Source organism: Pan paniscus, chromosome 15 (genome assembly GCF_029289425.2).
Source record: "Pan paniscus chromosome 15, NHGRI_mPanPan1-v2.0_pri, whole genome shotgun sequence".
Taxonomy (NCBI): domain Eukaryota; kingdom Metazoa; phylum Chordata; class Mammalia; order Primates; family Hominidae; genus Pan; species Pan paniscus.
The window spans coordinates 94,888,082-94,900,084 of NC_073264.2; the positions used below are offsets into that span (position 1 = coordinate 94,888,082).

The 12,003-nt window shown below is 50.6% G+C and overlaps 1 protein-coding gene across 3 annotated transcripts in view; it reads right to left on the reverse strand.

Annotated features, from left to right (window-relative positions):
- Positions 1-12,003, reverse strand: part of PRIMA1 (proline rich membrane anchor 1) — a 70,927-nt gene that overhangs the window by 11,731 nt on the left and 47,193 nt on the right. For all 3 annotated transcript variants that reach the window (XR_004666283.3, XM_003832799.5, XM_008958231.5), the window contains exon 4: positions 7,414-7,543. Coding sequence is in view for 2 of the 3 variants with exons in the window: in XM_003832799.5 (XP_003832847.1) it covers positions 7,414-7,543 (130 nt within the window). In the remaining variant the exon portion in view is untranslated. The remainder of the gene's footprint in view (positions 1-7,413; positions 7,544-12,003) is intronic.

The window sequence follows — 12,003 nt, forward strand, 5'->3', positions numbered from 1 at the left end:
AGGGGACTGCTGAGTCAGGGTACATGCGTATGGGGAAGGGAGAGAATGGCAGGAGGCCTACTGAAGAAATGGGGTTGAGAGGGAGGGGGCAGGAATGGCAGGGGGCTGGGAAAACTGAAACTGGTGAAGGGGTGAGGCCCAACACTTAAAATTTGGTGCATGTTATTTACACCAAAAGCAGACCATTTCACTCACCCAGATAGAGAAAAAAAATGAGTTTACTGCAATTCTAAATAGAGTCTGTCAGTTTAAAAGGTGGACTCTGGCAAGTCTGTGGGAACAAGCCTCCATTCACACCACAGAAACCACCACTGAACAGTTACTATGTGCCAGGCATCGTGCCAGGCACCGTTGGGAGAGAGATGAGTAAGATGAGATGACCAATCCCCATCTACCGTGTGTGCACACAACCACGCATTCGCAAGGGTGTGGGCACACGAACACCGACATACACCTACCTACAGCAGAAAGCAGAATTGTAAATTCAGGGACAGCTATGACTCTAGCAGTTGGACAGGGAAGAGAGAGCTCTGTACTCGTCCAGGATGACATCTCAGAGGAGGTGGCATTTGAGTTGCGTCTCCAGGGAGGAGCAGCAAGGACTTAACTGGAAGAAATGAGGGGAAGGACACTGACCAGAGAGACCTCTGGGAGTGCTCGATGAGCCAGGAGGAGGGCAGGAAACCTCTGGAACCTGAACCATTTCTCTCCCCACCAAGGCCTCAGTTCCCACATCAGTAAAACAAGGGATTGGCCCTTGACCATGAAGGTTCATTCTGGCTCAGACTCCATAGGAAACTCATTTCCACCCCTCCCTGGCATTCCAGGTGCCCCAGGTAACCAAATCTTCTCTATATGCCACACATTCAGTAAGAACTAACCTTTCTCTGGGCTATCCCAAAGCTCCAGAAAGAGTGTAAATCCTAAAAAGAAAACTAATTTCACTGATTAACTTTCTATTGAGTCTATGATCCAGGAAAGATCTTGGGAAAAATATCCATGAAATAATCAAGCTAAGGAGATGAGAGACTGGAGTTGGAGAGGGAGGGAGAGAGCTGAGGGTAGCAGGTTCCCAGGGAGGAGCCGTGTTGGGATCATCCAGCTTGGAAGGGTGCTGGAGAGGACGATTGTAGGGTGACAACTATGCAACAGGCTCAGAGACCCACAGTCCACCTGGAGAGGAGCATGGAGCCCCTAGGACAAAAATGGAACTGATACATTTGACTGTGTTGAGAGGAGGCATTGTTAACCCCAGGAAAGGAAACAGCATAGTACGCTATGTGGCTCAGCTATGCACAATATGTTCTTTGTTACACTAAGGTAAGCACTGAATAGGCACAGAATCCCATACTGAGCCCCATTCTAGGTGGAGAATGAGAAGAGGGGAAGTATGTTGTATGTCTGTACTGCAAGGGTGCTGGCCTTGGTATCTTCCACAGTGGAAAGTAAATAGATGGTGCTTAAAATGGAAAGAAAATTTAAATAGCAGTATACACATCACTTAGCATATGGAGAGAAACATCAGAAGAAACAGCTAACTGTTGAAAGTGGTTGCCTCTCAAGAATGTGACTTGGGGGAAAAGACAGGGGGCTGCTGTCTTTCTTAAGAGCCTTGGGAGCACATTTGACATTTTAAGCCATAGTATGTATATGTATTCCTTTGATAAAAATTAAAACTAAATTAAAAGGAGGGAATAAATGTGCAATGCTCTAGCCATACTTTCTAATCATTAAGCTGTCTCAAAAGGCATGCACAACATGCCTGACTCTTTGGAGAGGACACAACCTTCACTCCTTTTTCCTTCTCTTCCCCATTACCCTGTATTTTTTTTCTCTTCATAGTCTTTAAGATCACCTCATTTATTAATTTGCTGGCATGTGTGCTTAATCTGCCTCCTCCAGCAGGAGGAGAACAAGACAGGGACTGTCTTGTTTCTTCTGCATCCCTTGTGCTTAGTCCCCAGCACACATTAGGTGCTCAATAAATGGATCAACACTGTACAGTCCTGTGCCAGTCAATGGGTTTTCTAAGGCACCATCAAAAAGACTTGAGCATTCAAAAGTGCTCGTTCTACTGAAAGTGGCTCAACCACAAACAGCTGATGAGGGCCAGAGCCCAGCAATAAGTGGTGCTTAGGCACAATCACGCACACTCAAGCCCACATCCAGGAAGCAGCACGCTTGCTTAAGGTCAGCAATTAACGTCTGCAGGGTCAGCCAAACCGTCCTGAAACCACGTATTGGTCTTTCTGCCAATTATACCGGTAAGTGAGAGGGAAATGGCTGTCCAGTGGCTTCATGGCAATTGGGAACAGACCCACGCCACAGATGGCCAATGGAGGCAAGGTGTTCTTCCTGTGCCAGCGTGGGTGTGTCTCCGTGGAGGGGGTGGGCATCATCTCCCCTCAACACAGGAACTCTTCTCTGAGTGAAGGGTGTGGCTGTCAGAGAAGCTGCAAATGCCACCCCAGGAAAACAGCCACATCCCTGCAAGTGCAAAGGCCTGTGGGGCTCCCCCAGCTGGGATCTGAGGTCTACCTGGGCAGCGGGTGCCTTGCCCCTTGGAGCTTTATCTTGATGACTCTCTGTGGTCATCACTGGTTTTAGGTTTGTCTCCTGCCCTGGACGGACACTCGTGTTGTCTCTGCTCTTCTGCCTCTCCTCTGACTGTGATCCACCGTTCTTTGGGGGCAGTCTGGTCTGATTGATGCCCACTTCTTCCCCCGAAAAGGTATGTGCAGCATGGGCAGGGACTGTGCCGGTGGTGCCCACTCCTGTAGCCCAGTGCCTGGCACCTGGTCCTGGCACCTGGCCCAGCCCTGGCGGGCACAGTGATCAGCATTTATACGTCCAAGAGGCTGAATGCCTGAGGGGTGATGGTCCCCCTGCGATCCAGGATGGGGACACAAAAGGCTGCTCGGAGACTGTCATTTCAGAGAGGGAAAACGGAGGCCACAGAGGGAAGCGATACCTGCTGAGCCCAGCTGAGCCCGGCGGGGCTGGGGCTGGGAAGGGAACAGGCCTGGGGACTTGACTCCCAGTTCTGGGCTCTTTTAACAAATCAGGCTGTCCTGCTGTCAGAAACATGTGCCCGTCAGGCCTAGGGGTGGGAGGACACCCAGGTGCCAGGCACGGGGGTACCCAGCACCCAAGGGCTCTGGGGCCTGCTCTCCATGTGGCTGTAGATAAAAAGGCTTGTTTACAACAAGCCCGGGGCAATGAAGCCACCAAAATGCATGTTGCATGGGCTCCCTATGGCTGGGAACCCCCTCTGTAGTTTGGGGTCGTTGACAGCAGACTTGGGGGCCACTGCTCGTGCTCATGCAAATTCAAGTAACACCCTCCCCGCCCAGTCCCCCGGCCTGGCTAATGTACCTCTTTAAGAAACCTCCCACCCCACCTGGCTACCAGGTCTGGGCAAGGTGCCCCTCCTCTGAACATCGTCTACCCAGTGCACAGGTGGGACTTGGTGAAGGCTTGCTGAGTCACAGGAGGGAGCGTTAATTCACCTAATCTGCGTCTAGCAAGTGCTAGTGAGACTCTTCCTCCTGCCAAGGTCCAGCCCCCTTGAAGCCAGGCCTTGGACACAGATGTGAGGGCTCTGCGGGGTGCGCCTTCCACAGCTGCAACTCAGCCCTCGGTGTCGCCCGTCCCTGCCGAGGCCCGTGTCCCGGCAGCTGACAGCCCCAGGTGCCAAGGCATCTCCAGAGTCACCTCCTCCCTGACCTACCCGATTCTAGAAACATCCTCTTGGCAACCTGGCTCTGAAAGGCTGTGTTGGGGCCATTTACAAAGATCTCTTGGAAATCCCTAGGACTCGAGGCTATGAGAGTTAACAACAACAAAAAAAAAGAGTAGGATTTATCACTAAATTTTCCTTTTAATGGTTTTGCAGTGACATGAGATACTTTTGTTTCCTGAGAGAAAAGGCATGTTTCAGATGAATTATTGACCAAAAACAATTGGCCGTGAGCAAGAAATCCTCCACTTCGCTGGAGAGAAATGTGGACAGGCAGCTGGCCTGAGTGAGGATGCTATCTCTTACAGCCCCAGCTGAGGTCAGCGCCTGGGGGGGCAGTGGGGAGCACTCTGCTCTGTAGGCGGGGTTGCAGCTTCTGCTGCCTCCTTCTCTCTCCACCAAGGGGTTAGGCCGCCCTCCCCAGCCTCCTTCTAGGTGGGTTTTGGCAGTATTGGGCTCTATTTCTGCCTTCACCCGCAATGAACACAGTCCCCTCTTGTCATTAAATATCTGTCTGCTGCACCAGGGATGCTCTCTCTGGATTATGAAGACCTCGAGGTCAAAGGGCTGGGTCCTATTCCTCGGTGTCCCCAGGTCTTGGTCCGCAGATGGATGCAGAGCCTGGTGCAGGGCAGCAAAGGGGCTGCGCAGCATAGCGTCGGCTTACACCCCAACTGCCTGCTTCACGGGCTTTCTGCCCTGTGCCCCCGGGAGGCCGACCTTACTGACGGTGTGTCCTGATTCCCCTGCTTCTTGGGTTTGGCCAGTGTGAGGCACCCACGGGAAACCTAAGCATGGAGAGCTGCTGGGAGCATTTCTTCCCCCTTCCTGCCTGTTTTGGGGCTGCTTCTCTGACAGTTCCAACCGCAGCTCCTGCTAGGCGGCCCTTCTCCTAAGTGCGAGTCTCTCACGAGGTTCCCACGGCACTAGTTTCCCGCTTGCCTGTCTTCCTAGAGGTGCTAACCGCCCCCACTCTGCAAGTCCCTGAGTGCCTCACCTGCCCCACTTGCTCTCTGGGCCTACCCAAAGCGCTGGAATAATCCTCGCCACCCGCTGGAAGAAGCCCCATCCATGCCCCAGAGGAGCACCACCCACACCCCTGGAAGAAGCCCCGCCCACACCACATAAGGATCCCCGCCCATGCCTCTGGAAGAAGCCCCGCCCACGCCCTGGTGGAGCCCCGCCCATGCCCCTGGAAGAAGCCCACTCTCTGAAGTCTGGTCCACTGAGCCATCTGGGATGAGTTCTGTTTTTTTCCAGGGTGCTAACAGACCCAGGAGCCAAGAGCTCAGAGAAAGTGGAAGAGGACAGACAGGAGGCCCCTCTATAGCTGCTCTGAGATGACGCCCCTCACACCCTTCCTGGGAGCCCCCAGCCCACCTGAGACAAAGCCCAGCAGGCTACCGCTGAGCAGCACTGCCCTAGTGAGCTATTAATGTGAGTTTGTTCTCTTTCCCTCCTCCGGTAGAAGCAGGTAGCACATTTCTTCAGGGGAGGTTTGGGGCAGGGAGGGAGGCAGAAGTGGCTCAGGTGTCTTTTGTAAGAACACGAGTTTATATTAAACAGATTATTCATGTTGAGCCTCTCCCAGGGGAAGTGGGGCGTGTCTGCAAGGAGACTGGCAGCCATGGCCTGGTGGCGCACACTCTTCCCCCAAAAAGCAGCTACCGAAGCTAATCTTCAGCACTTCCTAGTGTCTAGTCACAGGCAAAGTCACCACTCAGCCTGGTGACAAAGGCCTCCCTAGTCAGGCTCACGGCTTCCCAGCCTCATCTCCTGCGTCGCAGGGGCTTCCTGGTGTCCGGCTGCTCCCGTCACAGGTGCCTTGACCTAGAATGCCTCCTTTGCTCTGCTGCTTAAAACCCTCCTCCCATTCCAGCAGGCCCTCAGCTCAAATGCTTTATGGTCCAGATCAGAATGCACCGTGACTCCTCCGGGCAGCCACAGCGGGCTGCCAGCAAACCTCGCACAGCCTCATGGAGCAGCCTGTGGGCACAGCCTCTGTCTTACCTGTTTGTATGCCCACCAAGCCTGGCACAAAGGAGGTGCCTACAAAACACGTGGGAATTGGATTAGCTATGTCCCCTGGGAGACTCCAACCATCCACTTTGGTTTTCTTTCTTTCTTTTTTTTTTTTTTTTTGAGATGGAGTCTCGCTCTGTCGCCCAGTCTGGAGTGCAGTGGTGCGCTCTCAGCGCACTGCAACCTCCGCCTCCCAGGTGCAAGAGATTCTCCTGCCTCAGCCTCCTGAGGCTGGGATTATAGGCGTGTGCCACCATGACCTGCTAATTTTGTATTTTTAGTAGAGACGGGGTTTCACCATGTGGGTCAGGCTGGTCTCAAACTCCTGACCTCAGGTGATCCACCCGCCTCCACCTCCCAAAATGCTGGGATTACAGGCATGAGCCACCACGCCTGGCCCCACCTTGGTTTTCAAGACTAAGCCGCTACCCAGAGTTACAGGGTCTTAGAGCATTGGGCCTTTCTGTCTGTATGTCCTTCTGGCCTCAAAGAAGCACAGACGGACCTCACCAAACCCCGAGTGTCCCCTCTCCCACATCACTGAGGAAGGGCAGGCAGGAATACCGAGGTCTGTTCTTAGCCTAACACTGGAGTCGAACTCGTCAATAACCCTGAAACACGGTGTGTAGTCAGGGCTGGGCTTCGGAGTATTTTTGTTCTGGGTTCAATTTCTGACTCCATTGCTCGCCAGTTGTGCCACCCTGGGCAGCTCTCTAACTCCTTAGAACCTCAACCTCCTCTGCAAAATGGAGCTGACTGGGAAAATGTAGGTGGAGATGAACTAAGAGAACGTTGGTGAGGAGAACCCAGTGCCCGGCTGAGGTATTGCTGATTACAGTTATGCCTGTGTTATTTATCAGTGTTTTTGGAGACTGCCCTGCAGCATGTGCATTTTGGGCAGAGGGGGCTCTGAGTTTGGGTTCTCGGCTGGGTGGCAGATGCCCAGGACATGGCCTGTCCTGCATGGAGCCGCCATGCCCGGGCCCTGCCGCCAGGTGTCCTCCCTCCTGTGCCCCGTTACCAGGACGCTCCTGGTCTATTGGCTTTCTGTGGCCCCCCATCCTGTGTGCCTGACTTGTTTTAAGACTTTTACCTTGATATTTTACTTTCTGCTTTTGAATTACTAAAGTGAAATCACATAGAACAACCAACTTAAAGAGTAAACTTAAATATTTTAGATGTTAGGAATGTTCTTAATGTGGGCCCTCTAGTTTTGGGAGTCAGGAAATGTTTTAAAAACTTCCTTAGAAATATTATATTGTTAACAAGTCCTATGACTCTTTGGTGTTTTGCAACATTTTTGTATTTTTCACGTTGCACTGGGCCTGACATATAATTGGTGCTAATCAATTGCTTGTGGAATCAAACTCTCTAAAGTGACAGAGACATTATTTCTGAGATCAACTTTAAAATATTTCGGCAATGAAAAAGATCAAAGGAAAAATAAAACAGATATAGCAAATACAGCAAAATCTTGATGAACTGTTGAATCGGGGTGAGGGTAGATGGAAGGTCACTGTATATTCTTTCTGCTTCTTATATGCTTAACAACTTTTATAATTTAAAATAATGATACGGGATGTGTGTAGGAGCCCCAAGCCCAGCTGGGGTTCCCTTCGGCTTGAAGCTGGGTGCAGTGAGTGAGCACTCACCTTTTTATGGCTTTGTAGCAAATGATGACAAGCACAGTCAGAAACACCAGGGAGGCACAGCATACGGCAATGATGATCACCAGCCCCGACCACCAGCTTTCCTCAGTGGGGCAAGAGGTAGAGTTGGGAGCTGAAAAAGACAGGAGCAGCCTGAGTGTCACCTGGATGAGCTGGTCATGGCCAGTGACAGAGGTGGGACCATCATGGGTGACACCAACAGAGGCGTGGGGAGGTCACTGGTGGGACCATCATGGGTGACACCAACAGAGGCGTGGGGAGGTCACTGGTGGGACCATCATGGGTGACACCAACAGAGGCGTGGGGAGGTCACTGGTGGGACCATTATGGGTGACACCAACAGAGGCGTGGGGAGGTCACTGGTGGGACCATCATGGGTGACACCAACAGAGGTGTGGGGAGGTCACTGGTGGGACCATTATGGGTGACACCAACAGAGGCACAGGGAGGCCACTGGCATCCATCACCTGGCTGAAGGCTCCCTGACCTTTCCTGCCATCCCTGCCCCCACCCTGCGGCAGGTGACATCATGGCTGGCCCCCAGCCAGGCTGGCCTCTGAGCACCTCCATCCCTGCCCCGGCGTGCTCAGAGCAGGGGCTGAGCGCCACGCCCCAGGCCATCCATCCCCCTTCGGCATGAGCTAACTGACAGCAGGGTCAGGTCTAATTCCCCATAAAAAATAACAGAGCATCTCATTCTCTCAGCTGAGGCACTAACTCTGGTTCCTCTGCAGGCGGGGGTGGGGAGCGGGGCTCACAGGGGATGCTGAGGGAGGAAGGAAAGAAAGGGAGGACTGCCAGTGTCCATGTCTTAAGCTAATTTCTTGCAAGACGCAGACTTTCTCCCTTCTTGGATTCAGCCCGTGGGGTGGGTATTTGCCGCTGTCTCAGTTTGCACGGGGGTGGTCAAAATTTGGAAAAGTGTCACTGACAAGGCACCGGACACTGGTGCTACAGGGCCCTCTCTTAGTTACTCAATCCATGGAGTCCTTGGGGTGAACCTGTCCTCCCTCCCTTGGCACAGGCTGTCTTGGGGTGGACCTGAAGGACTTGTGTCAGTGAGGCCAGTTCGCTTTCCTCTGAGAAAAGCAAAGACATCACACAGCCTCATCCCAGGGCTTCTGGGAAGACTCAGACACAGCTGGAAAGGAGTGCCCAGAATTGCAAAAGGAATGGGAGGGAGAAAGGAAGGAAGTGAGAGGGAAAAGAGAAAAAAAGAGGAAAGGGGATGATGAGGGAGGAAGGAAGGGATGGATGGATGGATGGACAGAGAGACAGTATTAACTTTGGACAGGTCTCCAAGACGTGAATATATGCAAAAGAATCAGAAATACACCCCAGACTTGGTGTCCACTCTATAATAGATACTTTGAGGGGTGCAACAGTAAGTGGGGAACCACAGGATGACTTCCCAAAGGGTAATATGGATGGCTTCATTATTATGATTTTTATCAAAGTGTAATCTACATCTAGTGAAATGCACCCCCCATCTTAAAAGTACCATCCTCTGAGCTTTGACAAATGCATGCACCAGTGGAAGCCGCACCTCCAGCATGACACAGAATATTTCCAACAGCCCAGAAAGTGTCCCCGTGCCTCTTTCTAATCAATCCCACCCTGGGGGCAACCACTATTCTGATTTCTAAAATCACTGATTAGATTTGCTTGGTTTTGACATTCACATACATGGAATCATGCAGTGTGTATTTTTTTTGTTCCTTTATTTAGCATAGTGTTTTTGAGATTCATCCATGTTACTGTGTATTTCAGCAGCTCCTTCCTTTATTGCTGAATAATATTTCTTTATATGAACATACCATATTTTGTTGTTGTTTTTTCTTTCTTTCTTTCTTTTTTTTTTTTTTTGAGACGGAGTTTCACTCTTGTTGCCCAGGCTGGAGTGCAGTGGCACGATCTCAGCTCACCGCAACCTCTGCCTCCTGGGTTCAAGCGATTCTCCTGCCTCAGCCTCCCAAGTAGCTGGGATTACAGATATGCGCCACCATGCCCAGCTAATTTTGTATTTTTAGTAGAGACGGGGTTTCTCCATGTTGGTCAGGCTGGTCTCGAACTCCCGACCTCAGGTGATCTGCCCACCTCGGTCTCCCAAAGTGCTGGGATTACAGGCGTGAGCCACTGTGCCTGGCCACAATTTGTTTATCCGTTCACCTGATGACCAACACCTAGGTTGTTTCCAGTTCTGACTATCTTGAATAGAACTGCTATAAGCATTTATGTACAAGTCTTTGTACAGACACATTTTCCTATTTCTCTTGGATAAATATCTAGGAGTGGAACTGCTGGGTTGTGTGGTGTGTGTATGATAAACTTTAGAAGGACATGCCAAGCTGTTTTTCCTGAATGCTTGTACCTTTGTACATTCTGTGCAGCATGAAGAAAGGTGGAAAGAAGAAAGAAAATGGCAAGAAGGGAGCAGTTACTGATTTGTTGCAGCTGGATTAGGAGATCCAGGGAGCCACTATGTGCTTCCTAGTGAACCAGCACCGAAACCCCACTAACAAATGCAAGGTGCCTAGGAGTGAGCCTCAGGTGTCACAGAGACCAAGTCGAATCAGAAATTCTTCCTGATGGTGGTTCACGCCTGTAATCCCAGCACTTTGGGAGGCCGAGGAAGGTGGATCACCTGAGGTCAGGAGTTTGAGACCAGCCTGACCAACATAGTGAAACCCCGTCTCTACTAAAAATACAAAAATTATCTGGGCGTGGTGGCAGGCACCTGTAATCCCAGCTACTCGGGAGGCTGAGGCAGAAGAATCGCTTGAACCGGGAGGTGGAGGTTGCAGTGAGCTAAGATTGTGCCACTGCACTCCAGCCTGGGTGACAGAGCGAGACTCCAGCTAAAAAAAAAAATCAATAAATAAAATAAAATAAAAAGAAAGAAATGCTTCCTGAGAGATGGCTGATAGGAGGATGCCACTGGGCCTCTCAGTCAGGGCAGCACCAGGCCTTTAGAAACCTCAACACTGAAAAGATACAGAATATAGCATTGAAAATAAGAATGAACTCTAAAATAAGAAAAAGGAGACCCAAAGGGATTCTCATTTTCCCCATGATGAACTTGTTCAAGGCCTTCTTGGTGAAATATCAAACAAAAAATCCTTCCCTCCAATTCCTCACTTTGGGGTATCCCTGACTTGGCTGTGTCTTCCTGGGGTGATGCCCCCACCTTCCCTACACTCTGGGAAGTCAGAAGTCACTGCTGGAGAGTCACAAATATAGCCAGATCATCCAAGGCTGTTCTGTCTACACTGCACCCCTAAGCCTCAAAGGTCTACCTCCTCATTTTCACCACAAAGGGAAGCAATTTTGGTTTCCATGGCTCTACTTCTTCAGGCTGTGACACCTCTGGGAGAGACCCCAGGGCCATGCCTGCCACCAATGGTCCAGGACCACAAACAGTCACACCGACACTCCTGTGGCTGGGGACAGAGCTACCGGTGTGTGGTCTCAGCCAGGGGCTGCCACACCCCCTCCAGTAAGCACTTGGAAATATCCGAATGGGTGCTGTCTTTGGTTGTTGCAATGTGTGATCCCAGCAGCTATGGATGTTAATGACAATGAACTGGATACTCTCACACAAGGTAGAATTGTCCCTTGAAAAATACTAACAGGGCCCCTGTTGAGAAATTTCATCAACTTGATTGATTATAAGCCTCATAAGGAATTTGGCACTAAATTTCACAGTGCCTCTCTTCTTTACATTCTCTGTTACTTAGGTGGGAATTTTCTTTTGCTATTCCTTTTCAAACATAATTGACACTGAAAGCAGTGAGCCCATGGTTCACAGCATCCTGCACAGGGTCCCCTCTAATATTCTGCAAGCACACTTATCACCGCATGTGTATGAGAAAACTACCAGAGGCAAAAACACTAATGGCTATGAAATGAGGGAGGCATTTTGTGAAACCTAGTGAAGGCATACATCTTGGATTTTGCTCAGAAAGCCAGCTGTTGTGTTCAAAGAATGCATCCTTATTTATCCTTACTTGAGTCAATTAGAGAATGTTGGAGCTGGAGGAAGTCTAGAAGGTGTTATTTCAGAAAAAAGAATACAATATGGAGTCCCAGGATCAAGAAGCAACTTTCCCAAGGGCCAGGGTTGGGACCCTGATCTTTGGGCTTCAGCTGGGTCTATCCCTGTCTGAACTTCCCTCCCATGGGGTGTGGCCAGCACCTCTTTCTGGAGGTGCTAAGACAGCTTACAGGTGCACAGACTGATGGTTCATATTTGAGAAGATAGCATCATGAAGGTGCTCATTCAGTCATTTGTTCATCCAGCAAACTGAGCACCCTCGGTGCCTGGCAGTGTGCTGGGATCTGGGAGTACAAAGATAAATCAGACGTAAACTATGCCTTTACCAGGGCTGGCGCTAGCCGCCCCATGAATTATTAATTACAAAGCTAAGACCTGATCATCTTGCTCAGGAGTCTCCGGGGGAAGAGGCACGCATGAATTGCTAATACAGAAGGTGAAGGTTATTTCAGGGATGCGGGTGATGCTTTGTGAGAGACAGGTGGTCAGACAGGGAGGCTGAGACAATCAGAGAGTGC